We start from the raw sequence: 17,099 nt of genomic DNA, 5'->3' as shown, positions 1-17,099 counted from the left end.
GCCCTAAGGAAATTATAGACGGCACGGTGTAGTTCTTTCAGCAAGTGGGTCCACACTGGGTATTTTCAGTAATGGAAAACAAAGTCGTTATTTGCGTTTGTTACGAGCAGGGTAAGAAAGGGAGTACGCAAAGAATAGAATTGCAGGGGCAGGGACTGTTAATTAACGGCACACAGTGTGACATTTCAGGGCCAACTTCCCGTTTACCAGCCATGATTACTGGAGCTACAATCATGAACATAACACACACATTGATCTATGTACCCAACCAAACAGTGCAATTCGTCACAAAAAAAAAAAAATCTCACTCTTTTGAATAGCACATTAGACCCGACTTTGCTCGCCTCTTTGGACTGGATGCTAACAGCTCAGGATGGACGTATAACTAGGGAACATCTTTTTCAATGAGTGCATGAGTACCGTAATGAGCATAAGCAATGCTTACTAGTTATTGGATCATCAACCACCGCCATCTGTCGTAGGATTAGTGTACTATTGGCTCAAGAGGAAGGTAGCCCAAATCCTGCGCCTTCCAACCTTTAACCTAAGGGTCCAGACAAAATCACTGAACAGTTGTGAGGCACTGCAACAGAACACTGACAAGGGAACCTCCCCATCGTACCCCCCTCAGATTTAGTTATAATTTGGCATGGTGGATAGGCCTTGAAAAACTGAACACATATCAATCGAGAAAACAGGAAGAAGTTGTGTGGAACTATGAAAAAAATAAGCAAAATTTACAAACTGAGTAGTCCATGGGCAACATAGACCCTATGGAGGAGAGTAGACGCGCAGGTGCGCAGTGGTCCCGTGGTTAGCGTGAGTAACTGCGGAGCGAGAGGTCCTTGGTTCACGTCTTCCCTCGAGGGAAAATTTACTTACTTTATTTTTGCAAAGCTACGATCTGTCCGTTCGTTCATTGACGTCTCTGTTCACTGTAATAAGTTTAGTGTCTGAGTTTTGCGACCGCACAGCAAAACCGTGCGATTAGTAGACGAATGGACGTGCTTCTCCGATGGGAACCGAAAACATTTGAACCAGTAAAACACGTCTTATATATTCTATACGACACTAGTGACGGCATGTGCGTCACATGACCGGAATATGTTGTCGACCCACCTAACTTGCACACTTGGCGAATGGGTAAAAAGATTCTTCTACCTTGCCCGATTTAGGTTTTCTTGTGGATGTGATAATCGCTCCCAAAAAAGTAATGAAAACATGAGAGTGTGTCACATAAAGTGCAACAAATGAATGTAACTGTTTCACTGTCGCACAGTTTTCTCTGTGCTCTGTCAAAACATATGTTTTTAACGTTTTCAAATTTTTCCGTGTGTAGACCGTCAGATACTGCATATGTCCAAGCAAATCTGAACATGTCCTGGAATTTTGGAGAGCAAAGTTGATTATGTGTGAGTGCCTGAACACTGGTAATTGTTTGAAAATAAAATTTTTCACTCGAGGGAACACTTGAACCAAGGACCTCTCGCTCTCCAGCTGCTCACGCTAACCACGGGACCACGGCACTCCTGGGCTCACATTATCCTAAATGTTGCCTATCTTGCACATGGACTACTCAGTTTGTATATTTTGCTTATTTTTTCATAGTTCCACAGAACTTCTTCCTGTTTTCTCGATTGATCTGTGTTCAGTTTTTCAAGGCCTATCCACTGTGCCAACTTATAACTAAATCTGAGGGGGATGCAATGGGGAGGTTCCCTTGTGAGTAATGTTTATGGACTAAGATTAGACTGAGGATAGAAGTGAATGAACACAGTGTAAATAGTTAATCAATCGCATTTTGAGGTGTTTGTGAAGTGAAATGTACTTGTTTTGTCTTTTTGGTTGAATTCGGGGACGAATTCTTTTCGTACGAGGGAGGAATAGTAGAGGACAAGGGGTTATTTTTAGGAAATACGGTGTGAAATTGTGATTTAGTGTGTTTCAGTGCGCGATGTGCCAGCCTCACGGCAAAAGGCGGACGAAGGCCGGCCAGCGCATTATGCAGGTGACACAGTTTTGCAACAAGTATTGGTATGTGTGTATGTGTGGGGCAACCACCAGAACGCAGCATTAGCAGAATTACGCAGGCGCGGGCCGCATGTGGTGCGGTTGCATTAGCCAACTCATCGAGAACCTCCTAATAAACATGCCACCGCATAACCGGCGGATGCAGCAGCGGTCTGCACTATTTAAGGGCATCAGAGGTGGGCGTTGGCATTCGGTTCGACCGACTGGGCGTTCAGTTGCTGTCACATCGTCGTCATCAGTGATGCTGTCTCCGAGGACCGGTCAGTGGGGGGCGTCGCCCGTTGCTGCATTGGCGACTCCCGGCATCGTCATGAGCTGCCGCGTCTGCGAGCTGGGCCACGCCTCGTGCTGCTAACCTCCTATCGCCTGCACAGCCGCTGACCGAGCGCGGCATTGCGTTGCGTTCCCCGGACTGCGTGCATCAGCTCGTCTCCACCACGACACGAGCAATGGGGCTGAGCTACCAGAAAATGTATTGGACGAACCAACAGTAAAGAGGACGATCGCCAAAAACAGCCACCTTTTTCTACCCAGCCTGGCCCTACAACCCCGACCATGTCCCCTGCTCCGGTCATCCCATTACAATACAGTCCGGGCATCCATCCCTGTGATTACGCCATTTTTCGTCCCCTTAAAAAGGCTCTGAGGGGCAAACGATTCACTTTGGATGATGATGTCCACTGTCCGTGCAGAACTGGTTAATATCGCAGCCCTGGGACTTTTATGAGACAGCCATTCACCACCTTGTGTCACAGTGGGACAAGTGTCTCAACACCCAGGGTCAACACTTCTAACATACAGGTATTGGTATTTGTAATTATGCCTCCAGCTTATTTCTTTTGGAACGCCCCTTATATATGAAATACTGAGTAAAACTGGAATGTTATTAAATGAACTAAGGGGAGGAAAAATTCTGCAGAAAGGTTGTTATTTGTGGTGATTTTAATATTAATGCTGACTTAAACTTAATGAAAAGTTTGCTATGCATATGAAGGATCTTGTATCTGTATATGGCTTAAGTCTCAACTTTGAGGACTAGACGACATTAACACAAGCTACTGCAACATGTCTTGACAACACTTAGTAGTAACTATCACATTATGACAAAAAAATTCATTTTAATTATAAGCACATCTTTTTGTACTGGTACCAAATTTTAACAGTCTGCACCATAAACAGAATCAGAAAATTGTCCAAGATAATGTGCATCAGTTTTTAAAATCTTAGGAAAAATATACTCATCAGTTAGCAAAATGTGTTCAGTAAACATCAACTACAACACCTACATAAGGCAATTCATTAATTTATTCACTGAATGTTTTTACATTACATTTGTTGTATTCCATGTATTCTGCCAAGAGGGGTCTGTGGGATGAGAAAAGAAGTCAGAGATGTACATTTTATGTATGTGAAACATAATGAAATGATTTAACATTATGAACAATTATAGCAGCCTTGTGTGAATCCTAATTATATAATAACTTAAAACATTAATATTAAGTATTTCAGTGAAGATGTTCCACAACGGAGATGGAGCTGCCCAGCAAAACATTCTTTACTTCAGTCTTAAACTCCAACATAATATTTGCAAGGAAATAATATACTCAAGCAGACTTTGAATAAATATGTGTTCATGTACTTTTCTCCTTCCTGTACTAATGTTAATCTCTTGATGTCTTTCTAGTAGCGTGTTTTGTCCCATTGTTATAGTCATGCTTTTAAGTATTTTTTTAGAAAAGAGAAATATTAGAAATGACAAAGGCCATTAATGAATATGAATAATGAAATGATTAGGAGAAATAGTAAATATTTTAGGTTATGGTAGTATAGATTAATCTGAATAAAATATTCCATATGGTATGTGTCCAATTTCTAATGGTTCCAGAGAAAAGTTTTTCATTTTGCATTTTGGTACTCTAGTTGCTATAGGTTTATTTATCAACTGTCGTTTTTGTTTCGATGTTCAACTTGTGAAGTTGTGGTCGAGTTTACATAAATGAATTTTTCAATTGTGACTGTGATTTGTTGGCCACTTCTACAATATTTACGAATGCTAGGTATGACAATATGGCATTTGTGTAAGGGATTTGCAACAGAAATGATGATGCTGCTTGGAGAGAATGTAGTAGATGAGTTCCTAACTGGGGAGTCGCAGATGTTATAGCATTTTCTTGTGTTTTCACTAAACCAGGTGAGGCTGGTGCAGGTCTCAGCAGTCAAATTTCCTCTCAGTTTGTAATTGAACAAATTATGACTTAATTAGAAAATGTTATTCATTTGGTGGAACACAGTCCTTCAACAAGCAAATGAAGAATTACTATACATACAAGAATATAGCAGGTATTATATATGCATGACCTCTGTCCTTATCATTTGCAGCAGATCCGACAACTTAAGAGAAGTAGCTGATGGCAGTAGACTGGAATTTTGTCACTGGTTAATTCTAATTCAATGAGTAAGGCCCCCCCCCCCCCCTTTAAGTCATGATGGTAGCCCTAACACTTGTAACTCTCATCAGTGATCTGATAATCACCCACAAGCCTTTGTGGACACACGAGTTTCAAGAACACTTCACTGTGAATGTACTATTTTGAATCTACATCTACATTTATACTCTGCAAACCACTGAAGCGCATGAAAGAGGGTACATCCAATGGTACCATTTTTTAGGGTTTTTTCCTTGTTCCGTTCATGTATGGAGCACAGGAAGAATGATGGTTTAAATGCCTCTGTTTGTGCTGTAATTAATCTAAGCTAGTCCTCATGATCCTACAGGAGCAGAATGTAGGGGGGTTTTAGTATATTCTTAGAGCCATCATTTATAGCCAGTTTTGAAGACTTTGTAAGTGGGCTTTCTTGGGATAGTTTGTGTCTATCTTCAAGAGTGTGCCACTTCAGTTTCTTCAGTATCCCTGTAACACTGTCCCATGGATCACACAAACCTACGACTATTTGTACTGATCTTCTCTGCATACATTTTATCTCTCTTTTTAGTCCCATTATAGTACAGTCCCACACACATGAGCAATATTCCACGATGGGTCACAAGAGTGATTTGTAAGCTGTCTCCTTTGTAGACCAATTACACTTCCCCAGTTTTCTACCAATAAAACGAAGTCTGCCACTAGCTTTATCAAAATCTGTGTCTATGAGATAGTTCCATTTCACATCCCTTCAAGATGTTACAGTCAGGTATTTGAACGAGTTATTTATTCCAACTGTGACTCACTGATATTACAGCCACAGAATACTGCCCCCCCCCCCTTATTTTTAAGTGCACAATTTTACATTTCTGAACATTTAAAGCATGTTGCCAATCTTTGCAGCACTTCAAAATATTATCAAGAGCCGACTGAACATTTATGAAGCTTCATTTAGGAAGTATTTTGTTATAGACAAATACATCGTCTGCAAGAGGTTTGAGGTTACTATTAATATTGTATGCAAAGTCATTAACATACAACATGAATAGCAAGAGTCGCAACACACTGCCCTGGGGCACACCTGAAGTTACTTCTACATGTGTTGATGACTCTGCATCCAGAATTGTTTGTTGCATCCTCCCTACCAAAAAGCCCTCAATCCAGTCACAAATTGTGATTGATACCATTATATTGTACTTTTGATAATAAGCGTAGATGTGGTGCATATTCAAATGCTTTTTGGAAACAAAGATGTACTGAATATTTCATTATTTCATGTGAAAAAAGTGTGAGTTAGTTTTCACATGATCAACATTTTCAGAATCCATGCTGGTTGCAATGGAGGAGATCATTCTGTTCAAGAGATCTCATTATGTTTGAGCTCAAAAAATGTTCTAAGATTCCACAACAAATCAATGTCAAGTTATCTGGATCACTTCTACTACCTTTCTTGTAAATGTATATGGCCTGTGAGGTGTCTTCTTTACTCCTTAGTCTGCTAGAACTTCTTTATAATTTTTATGATGTGGTATGGTACACAATAAGTTGAGTAGCCTGTTGTGTTTCCGCATCATCTTACAGGGCCTCATTATCTAGACTTTCTTGAAAACAATGTTCCAGAATTATTGGAACAGATTCCTTTTGTTACAAGGATAGGTATTTCCTTCCAGCATGACATGACCCACCAGATGTCCCAGAAGATTGATTGGAAGAAGTGGTCACATTCCTTGGCCACAGAGGTTCCTGGGTCCTACCCCTTTACACTTTTTCCTGTGGGGATGATTGAAAGACAAAGTCTACAAAGAAAAAGTAAACATAATAGACAAACTGATTGTTCAGATTATGGATAGTGCTGCCCTATTAAAATAGTGCCCACGTGACTTCAGAAAAACAGTATGTGGTGTTGTCAAGAGAACTGAGAAGTGCACTGAAGTCACAGAACAACTGACAAGACCACCATCCTCTTGAGTAATTTATGCAGCACACAAGTAAAGCTGGTCAGTAGCTCTCAAGGGAAGATAATCCTTTCTGTGATGGAAGTCATTTCTGAGTCAGACGGGAGTACGCATTGCTTGGGAGTGTGCAGTGAGAGGGAGAAGTAGTATCATTTCCAGCAGTCTTTCTAGTGATTTTAATTTAAAAAATGGTTCCTTGTACATAGCTATCTAAAATTATGAGAATTACCATCAAGGAGTATTATTTGAATCACTGAAGAGCTCACCAGTGGACTCTGATTTTCATTGCAGTTTCCTAAGTCCACCATGGAAGTGGTTGTTTGTGACAAGGGTCACTGAAGAATGGGATTGTTACATCTGTGGCATCACCGATATCAGCATTAAATCTCAAAAAGATCATCAATTGGTCCAGATGGGAAGTGTAATGATACCATATTCTGCACAACAGTGACTGTACGGTTTTGTCATATTTTCTAAAATATTGGGTAAAGTATCGTCATGGCTGTAAGATAAAAAGAGCAATTTTACACCATCTGTTAGTAGTCGGTCCAGCAAGCTGACCCAAGCTATAGAATAGACACAAGGAGTTCTGCCAAGTTGAGAAATGCCACAATTGCTACAAATGGATTGTGATTTACCTATTGCCGCTGAGAATGTTTTTTTGTTGTGTAATAGATGAATGGAGAGACTGTCCTACATTTACAGGTGAAGTTTTGGCAATTGAGATTCAAATGCAGATTTATTTTGAAGAACCAATATAGAGATGTGAAATCCCCTAGGTGAAACTATCACCCAAATGATGCCTTGCCAACCTGCGCCCATTCGACACACACTCTCAAGACTAGGAGTGCCCCAATTTAAGACTTTCGCCCTGTAGACAAACTAATCCTAACAAAAATATGATTACTCAGAACATTTGAAACATGGCACAAAAAATGAAACATGAGCTTCAGAAATGGTACAAAAGCTGCCACTGCTCTACAGCACTGTTGATTTTCAAAGCTGGTTACAGAATTAATCTGAAGTTGCACCATTTCTCTGGATACAGCAGCAGACAGCTAAGAGGGTAAGATATTGTTGTCATTCACTTTGCTTATATCATCACTGCTGTAATAACAATAAACTGAGCAGTTGATAGTGGATGCAAATCATAGGTGTGACTAAGGGGAGAGGGGGGGGAATGTATCTACAAGTTCGCAGTTTCCAACTGGTTCATACAGACAACATTATCCTAATTTTAAGTTAATGGTGATTCATGAGGTAGAGAACACAAACGACTGTGCAGCAGGAAGAAAAATGGGTGCCACAGAAGTGAATGTTCGTACATGGTGTCAGGTGATGAATAAATTACAGAATGCGAGCCCTAAAATCCAAACTTTCAGGGGACCAAAGCAGAGAAGGTTTCACAAATTCAAACAGTAGTGTCTTGTTTACAAGCAATACGAACACAATCAAGGCTTCTTGACTACTCAAGAAATTATCCAAATGAAGGTGCATAATGCAATTCAAAGCAAGTACTAGTTAGTGCATGAGGATGATAATGAGTGTGGAGCCTACATTACAATGCAGATCATGGCTAGCTCAGAATGTTTATTTTGATATGCCATCAAATATTACATTTGATGTGAAGAGCATTGAAAGTGTTCCCATAAAAAGTTCTGGCAATGAAAAGACCAGAATAGTTTGTAATTTTTATTAGTCATAATATGTTGAAAATAAAATTTTATCAAGGAGTTCCTTAGAAAAGGGAGGGTTTGTCTTATATTCATGGTTGTTTTATTCAGGTATACATGGTATGACCGAAATGGGGAATTTGAAGCACTGCATAGGTGATGACACATAGGGCTATACAGCACCACAGTGGTAAATCATGATCATCACCTTTTCTGGGAGTGTGGTCATTATGAACATAAGAACAAATGCTCCTGTATTACTCTTTGGTCATTTCTGTGTACAGATGATGAACTACATCCCTCGATGTCCAAAGTTGGCACTTAGTTCTTCAACAAATAGTAAAGTCAAGTCTTGGCAAAAGGTAATTCCTGTATCTTGTTGAATTTTAATGGGGATAGAAGAAGTAAAGGTAAGTTAGGCTCGAAACTAAGCAGAGTCCACCGTCTTGATCAGCAGGGAGCTATTTTGTGTCTTTCGCAATGAAGCCATCCCTCCAAACTTGTCTTCAATGTGTTCTGTGAAAAATTAAACTTTGGTCATTAGAAAGGCCTTGTCATCTGTTCTAGTACAGACTAGGTATTGCGGTGAGAGGGTTCTCCACACTGGAGTTGTCATCCTCCCTATCATGGTATGGCCAAGTGTGGGAACGCTTTCAAGTTGTACTGGTGAGCAGCATAGTAAGATTTCTGTTCTGAAGAGACTGCCAGGATCTTGTGATAACTGTCTTGAGTAAGTGTGAGTTGCTTCATTGCAGATTGTTCACCTTGGTTTCATCTACTCCGGCTGTGAGCTCTCTCCACGGTTGCCACCCCACCATGGCAACAGTGGTGGGTGCTGCCCTTAGTCCCTCTGGAGACGGTTACCTACTCTTTGGCCTGTGTAAGAAGTTTACAGTGCAGACGTCAGCAATATGATCCCTATATTGCCAGGTGGCTACAGCTGTGCAGCTACAAGGCGATGCTCATACAATGGTCTGGTCACGATTTTAGGTTTTGAATATGGCATGTAGTTTCCCCAGAATTCTGTGTCAGAATGGTCACACCTGGGCCCTACCCGCATACAGCATTAGGTGCACTACCCTGTACAATTTGTGCTTTGGCGAGATTTGGAAAAGAATAGAAATCAATCTTCTGTAAGGACTGAAAGTAGTTAAAAAAGGTATGAAGTAACTAAGGAGTCTGAAGAAAAAAGCCAACATAAGACATGAGTGAAAGCTAGGCTGTCATCAGGATAGCAGGAAAAGATAGGGTGAGTGTGGGAATACAATATAGGACATGGGAACCACATTATAGCAAAGGAGTACTGCAATTGCTCAGGTACCCATGCTCACCACACACGTGCCCGCAAACAGTCGTAGGCTCTCGGGAGGAGGGGGAGGGGGGAAGGGGGAGGAGGAGGAGGAGGAGGAGGAGGGGGAAGGCGAGGAGGAGAGGGAGGGGAGGGGGAGGGGGGGAAGTGTAGTGGCACTTAGGCACAGGGAATTCGGTGTGTACCAGGATTGCAGACATATACGTGCTTAGAATAAAAAAAAAAAAATGTAATATAACTTCATTTTCTGAAGTGATAATTAAAACACTTAAATTAATAATAATAATAATAATAATAATAACAAATTAATAATAGTAACATACACACACACACACACACACACACACACACACACACACACACAGGTCTACAATGGTACTTGTCTTTCTTAGTCTGTTAGCTCCAAGAACAGGCCCCTGAAAGCATTGTACGCTCACTGTCTCAACTGTAAGGTGAGTGGTTACTTTTACTTCATACTTTACTTATGATTTCCTATTGGCAAGTTTCTAACTTTCAAATGAATTATTTTGTGTGTGTGTGTGTGTGTGTGTGTGTGTGTGTGTGTGTGTGTGTGTGTGTACACGCATTTGGCACATATATGTCTGCATACCAGCTCACACACACTACCCACTTGCCTGTGCTCTGGAACTATTTTGTGTATGTTGAAATATTTTGCATCAATTGCCTTAAGACTGCTGTGTTGTTAAGAGAGTAAGTTTGAAGTATTATAAATATAGTTTCTTCTTCAAAAATTATTATTTTGTGTAAAGTACTCTACTCCTGCACTGTGACCAAAACCACTGTGCATCTTCAGACTATTTATTAATGCAAGTGAACATACATTTTGTATCCTCACAAATAACTTTGAATTTTGTTGTTGATCGTTTGTGTGAAGATATGTTAGTAACACTTGGCTAGTCTTAAAGAGAAAAAAAGAAGTATTCAAATTCTGCCACAAGGAAAATAAAATCTTAAGAAAAGTTACATCAGTAATTAGAATAAACAATTAAATGAACACACATGTGCAGCTTATGTGGACAATTTGGTCACTAACCTTGCTGAAAGTTGGGTAATTTGTTGAAAAGGCAGTTTTCCTTAGAATATTTAAAATGTGCTTTTCACTAAAAGCTACTGATGAAGCCATGGCATCTGTGTAAGTTGTTTTGAAACCATTTATATCCCCTGCTTCACCAAAACCTTCAAGTAATGATGCAAAGCTATCCACACTGGGCAATATATGAGCAGCTCGCATAGTTTCAAGGACTTTTTGACAACCTTCATGGTCTCTGCAAATATTTAAGAAATAGCAATATCAATGGTAACTAATCAAGAGCCATTTAATGGGGGAAATAGTTCTGAAACAGGGTATAACAGAAAAAGGTTGATAGTAACACACACAAATCCTATTTTCTACTAAACAGAAACCCATGTTACTGGAACAGAAGAAATACCTAGCTACATAATGCAAGTTACAGAATGAAGATCTAACAATGGAGTGTTCCTTTCCTGTGTTTTTTCTTTCTTAACATCTGAGAAAGACACCACTTTCCTAAAAATTAGGTACTCTACTTAAGAAAGCAAAAGCTGTTTTCTTTCAATGTATAAAGGGTTGAAATGACAGCAGTTTGCACTTTTACATATAGGGTGCCCCATGAAACCTGAGCATTTTATGTATTTATTAAATGCTTTAAGATACAACACAAGGTTTTTAATGAGGGATAATATGCAAATACGTGATGTTTTCCTGTATGGTTAATATTATCAAACTGAAATCAATGAGGTATTGAAACAGGTACATGTTTCTTACACAACCCTATATGCTTCTTACATGGTATTTATTATTTTGTTACAAGAGTATAATCATGTTAACATGTGAACAAAAAAGTCTTTAAAAAAAGCTATATCATTGGCTATAAAAGTTGCATGTATTAGTCATACAGTACAACACACTCCCCTTTCTCTCTTACGAGTCTCACAAAAAAGAAGTCCTTTTTTATTTAATGTCATTTTGTTGACTTGCAAATCAATGATGATGAGGGTAGTACAATACCCAGTCCTTAAAGTGGAAAAAATCTCTGACCTGTCCCGGAATGGAACCTTGGACTTCTGCGTGGCCGTCAGCCACACTGACCACTAAGCTAAGGAGACAGATAAAACCAAACAGAAATCTTTTTCTGAAGTTCTGAAAGTGTAAGGAAAATTAATATATACTTGAAAATGAGAAATTTACAGACCAGATGAAAATGAAAGTAAATGGACAAGTGATACAAGAAGTTTTAATTTTTGTTTAAAAAGTAATCACCAGTCTTTGGTTCTGTACTTTTGCTTTGCTGTAAAGCAGCTCATCTTTATGATCTCTACATGACAGATATGTAACCAGTTACAAAGGTTATGCGAAGGCAAACTCAAAACTAACAATATGAAACCTTGTCAGTATCTTTCAATAATATTATACATCTTTTTCTTCTGTAGTTTCAGAAGACTGAGTTTTAATATCTATTTCTGACTTCTTTTCCATGTACCTACCCTTTTGGCAGTCTGGTGACAAAAGCTGTCATTCTGTATTGTTAAATATGGGTGAAACTTACACATTTCATTCTATATTCTATATTCATACCTTAGTTTGGCATTGCATTTCAAAAGCGCATTGAACATACGTTCATTTGCAGGCAAATTTTCCCTTTTCATTTGCTGTATTACTTCAGCAGCAGCATCTATATTACCACCTTCACACATGAGTTCCAATAACAAGAGATACGTAGTCTCAGTTGGCACCACATTTCCCATTAACTCAAGAAAGTTTGGCAAGGATATCAGATTTCTGTTTTCCAGATGGCTATACAGAAGTGCATTGTAGTGATCCACAGTAAGTGGGCAACCTGCAGTAGAATTGATTTATTGTAATACTCGTAATACAGTCTTAAATGATCAGCACCTGGGATACCAAAAACATGTGCACATTATAAATAGAAAAAATATATAAAATACACTAACACTAAATTTAACAGGTAGCAGGTTCAACAGCAGCTCAAAACAATGTTAACCCAATGATCAGATGCTTTTAGGCCTAATGATTACCACTTCAGTACGCCAGATTGAACGAATGGTGAGGGGAAAATGGAACAATTGGAAGAAAAAAGAAAAAAATCACACAAGATATTATTTGTTATTCCTACCAACCATTCTTAACACTTACTCTCTTCTCTTTTGCCTTTGTTTCACAAAGGATCAACTTCCAACTCAAGGCAAGGAAGGCTGATTGTTAGTTATTAAATTTACAGTTTACTGCGTCTGCTGGTGGCAAGAAAGGGTTAATGTTCAGATTCTGATTGTATGCTTTATACCTTTCTAAGGGTTAAGTTCCAACTTTGTAACAATAGTGTTTATGTAGTTCATTTCTATATGCATTTTGTAGAACCTCTGGGGGCATTACCAGAAGGTAGTCAAGTTTGTTAACATATTAACCAAGAAATGCATCAAACAGAAAGACAATGGACTACTGTAAAACAAGTTAATGAGATAAATTTTAATGATACAGAAATGATTTGAACAGCAAGAAGCCTACAGAAATGTACATCAAGGGCTCAGTTACACACAGAATGGGAAAGTTGCCAGCCATTGTTTTCCATAATACAGTACAGAAAATAAAGGTTTAACATACCATCAATGATTAGGTCATTAGAGACAAAAACTGGATGCAGAGGCAACCAGCAAACTTTTCAGTAAAAACACCACAGTATCATCCTTTATCAATTTACGGAAATGATGGAAAACGTAAATCTTGTTAGCTGAAGGGAATTTGAATTCCACACCTATTGAATGAGAGCCCAGTATATTATGCAGCAACACCTTGCTCGGTCACCACTTTCTGAAACAGTTTTCATTCATAGTGAGTCTGGATGATTACAAAAAACTTAAATAGTGATAGGTGGCACAGGAAGTTAACTGTTCTTGCTTCCCCAACCAATACAGTATGACAACTGCTCTGCTGTACGCAATATCTCACTTGGTTGCTGTCTATAGACAATTACAAGTCTCGACATTGAAATATACACACAGCTCCTAATAAAGTCATATATTTTAGAGCCTTTTATTCTTCAGGACTCCCTAGTGATATCGATAGCATGTGCTTGAAGGGATTCGGACTTTGAAGTATTCAGACTTAACCCCACAAATGGTAGGTTTGCACCACCAGCCACTCAGCCAAGCGAGTGAATCAAATATTCAAACTTGCAGTCACTAACATCACAGTCAACAGTAGGATAAAACTAGCCTGTCTCACATTCCCTATTAGTGGGTGAGCAGTCTAATGCTTGGCAAATTCTGCGTCAGAATTATAAGAGAGGTGACACTGAAGGATCAGAGAGCAATGTCACTATGAATTCTTGACCACCACAAGCCAGTTATAGCTGTGGTAACTTCTCTAATATGTCTTGTCGGAAACTCTCAGAGCCAAAAGGACTGTCATGCTTTTGCAGTCCCTATGCTTACTGAATATTGAGAGCAAGCCCACTTTTGCCCATCTGCTCAACACAAGGTTTCTGGTCTCAATGAGCTGGCCTTGGACCAGTTGTGTTATTCTTTGACAGGTGTACCACCCCAGGTAAATTCCCTGCCTGGCACCAACCTCAAGTCAGACAACGCAAGAGACTTTGTGCAGCTGCACCGGCACATGAGGCGCATGTCATTCTGTGGTACACATACACGGAGCTGTGGCATTAACATTGCACTAACACCATGATGCTGGGTATTTATTCCACTATACATGCACTTTGCCTAACAGAGTAAGTGGTATTTCATGTTCCCTTGCCTGTGATTTTTGGTAGATAGCAGGTAGAGACATTCCAACAGTACAATAGGCACATGGAACTGTTCCAATTACTATGCAGCCCCTTACTATCAGCAATCATTGAGTTTTTCACAAACGATTATTTGTGCTCTTACAAATAATGTAAACTCCAGGTAGGAATATCAATAATGTAGGAAAAGACAGATTGCTACTCACTGTACGAAGACAATTAAGTTGCTGACAGGCACAATTAAAAGACACTTACATGAAGCACCACAGCCTTCATCAGTAAAAGAGAGAGACATACTACTCATACACACAAGTAAGCACCCCTTATGCAAATATGACTGCCAACTCCAGCATCTCGGGCCAGAATGCAACTATCACTTGGAATGCAAGTAGCAATCTGGAGGGAGTGGGCGAGGGGAAGGGATAGTAGTGTATGGGTGGGGAGTGAGAGACGAACACTGTCTGGTGGAGTGTGCAGGGACTAGAACACCATCAGGTGCAGCGTCAGAATGCTGTGGGGCAGCTGGGGAAAAAAGGAGCAAAAAAAAGGAGAGGAACAGGGAAAGACAGGTGGATGCATTTGCAGAGGGCTGCCAATAAATAGGGTGGGAGATGAGAATGGGGAGGAGATGATAGGACAGAGGGGGTGTGGGGACAGTATGTTACCATGGTTGAGGCCAGGATAATTATGGGGGCAGAGAATGTGTTGTATGGGTAACTCCCATCAGTGTAGTTCAGAAAAGCTGGTGGTGGAGGGAAGGATTCAGGTGGATCAGATAGTGAGGCAGCCATTAAAATCAAGTGTGTTACATTCAGCTGCATTTGTGCCACAGGGTAGTGAAGTTTGCTCTTGGCCACAGTTTGGTGGTGGCCGTTCATCCTGATGGACAGCTGATTGGTAGTCATTCCAATATAAAAATCTGTGCAATGATTGCAGCTGAGTTGGTAAATGACACGGCTGCTTTCACAGGTAGCCTGGTTCCTGATGGGGTAGGATAAATCTGTGACAGGACTGGAATAAAAGATGTTGGGTGGGTGGACTGGGCAAGTTTTGCACCTGGGTATTCTATAGGGATAAGATTCTTGTGGCAAGGGGTTGGGATTGGGAGTGGCATAGGGGTGAACTAGGATGCTGTGGAGGTTGGGTGGATGACGCAACACCACTTTAGAAGGGGTAGGATGTCCCTCATTTCAGGGCATGATGATAGGTAATCAAAGCCCTGGTGAAGGATTTGGTTCAATTGTTCCAGTCCAGGGTGGGACTGGGTGATGAAGGGTACACTCCCTTGTGGTTGGTTCCTGGGGGAGATGGGAGGATTGGGGTGTGAGGGGAAATGGCATGGGAGATCTGTTTCCGGACCATGTCTGGGAATAGTGCCTGTTTGTGAAGGCTTTGGTGAGACTCTCACCATACTGAGCAAGGGAGTTCTTCTCACTACAGATACACCGTCCTTGGGTAGCCAGGCTGGTGTGAAAGGGATGGCAGCTGTCAAAATGCTTGTACTGTTGGTGGTTGGTGGATTTAATGTGGACAGATGTGCAGACAGAGCCATCAGTGAGAAGGAGGTCAACATCTAGGAAGATCTCATTAATGAACCTGTACCACATTAGGGGTTAGGTGTTTTGGGAGGCTAGAAAAGTCTCCTCTAGATGTCCCATAAAAAGGTTGGCATAGGAGGGTGCCCATGGCTGTGTAGTGAATTTGTTTATATACCTTCCCTTCAAATGAGACGTAGTTGTGGATTAGGATAAAGTTAGTAAAGTGTATGAGGAATGAGGTAGTGGTTCTGAAGTCTGAAGGACTTTGGGAAAGATAGTGTTCAATAGAGGTAAGACCATGGGCACGAGAGATGTTGGTGTACAGGGAGGTGACATCAACAGTGATGAGTTAAGATCCAGGAGATAATGGGGTGGGATGGTGGAGAGTTGGTGAAGGAAGTGGTTAGTGTCTTTGACATGGGAGGCTGGCTTAGGCATGATTAGTTGGAGGTGTTGGTCAATGAGGGCTGAAATTCTTTCAGTGGGAGCACAACAACCAGCCACAATGGGGCATCCACGATTGTCAGGTTTGTGGATTTTGGGAAGGATGCAGAAGGTGGGTGTGGGGATGTGATAGGGGTGACGAGAGAAATGGATTCAAGGGGAGATGTTCTGAGATGGACCTAAAGCTTTAAGCAGGGACTGGAGGTTGTGTTGGACTTTTGGGATGGGATCACTCCAGCAGAGTTTATAGGTGGAGTCAGATAACTGGCAGAGGTCTTCTGCCAGGTAGTCACTGTGATTCATAACAACAGTGGTGGAACCTTTGTCTGTAAGTAGGATGATTAGGTCAGGATTTGTTTTGAGGTTGTGTATGGCTTTTCCTTCTTCTAATGAAAGGTTGGTGTTCCGAGGAAAGGACCTGAGGAAAAATGGTGAGATTAAGTTGGACGTAAGGAATTCCTGGAAGGTGACCATTGAATGGTTAGGTTGGGCGGGGGGGGGGGGGGGGGGGGGGGAAGGGGGGACGTGGTTGCATGACAGTATGAACTGGAAGAGGCAGGGTTGAATGTTGGAATTAGGGCAGTTTTGGTTGGAGGGATAGGCAGCAAAGAAGTACTTCCATTGTAGGGACCACAAGAAGGAGAGTACGCCTCTGACAAGTCCAGAATAGTTAAATTTGGGTGTAAGACTAGAGGTCTTTGGATAGGACAAACTTCTGTGGAGCTGAGGATTTTGATGGAAAGGTTAACAACAGTGTCACGGGAATGTTTTGGTTCTGGATTTGGTGGAGTTGGAGATGTGGCAAGCTGAAAAGGCCAGATGGGCAGGGTGTAGCTGCTATGAAGAGTGGATGAGGAGGAACACTGGGTACAATACGGGTTGGATAGTGGTGCCCCAAGGTGGCAGTAGGATGCCAGCAGGTTGGAT

At 40.8% G+C, this 17,099-nt stretch overlaps 1 protein-coding gene across 3 annotated transcripts in view; it reads right to left on the bottom strand.

Moving 5' to 3' along the window:
* Positions 1–17,099, bottom strand: part of LOC126262847 (leucine-rich PPR motif-containing protein, mitochondrial) — a 165,590-nt gene that overhangs the window by 104,495 nt on the left and 43,996 nt on the right. For all 3 annotated transcript variants that reach the window (XM_049959713.1, XM_049959715.1, XM_049959714.1), the window contains exons 4-5: positions 12,009–12,270; positions 10,446–10,677 (exon numbers count right to left, since the gene is read on the bottom strand). In XM_049959713.1, coding sequence (XP_049815670.1) covers positions 10,446–10,677; positions 12,009–12,270 — 494 coding nt within the window. The remainder of the gene's footprint in view (positions 1–10,445; positions 10,678–12,008; positions 12,271–17,099) is intronic.

The sequence above is a fragment of the Schistocerca nitens genome, chromosome 6 (genome assembly GCF_023898315.1).
Source record: "Schistocerca nitens isolate TAMUIC-IGC-003100 chromosome 6, iqSchNite1.1, whole genome shotgun sequence".
Lineage (NCBI taxonomy): Eukaryota > Metazoa > Arthropoda > Insecta > Orthoptera > Acrididae > Schistocerca > Schistocerca nitens.
This window is presented reverse-complemented; position numbering and strand designations above follow the sequence as displayed.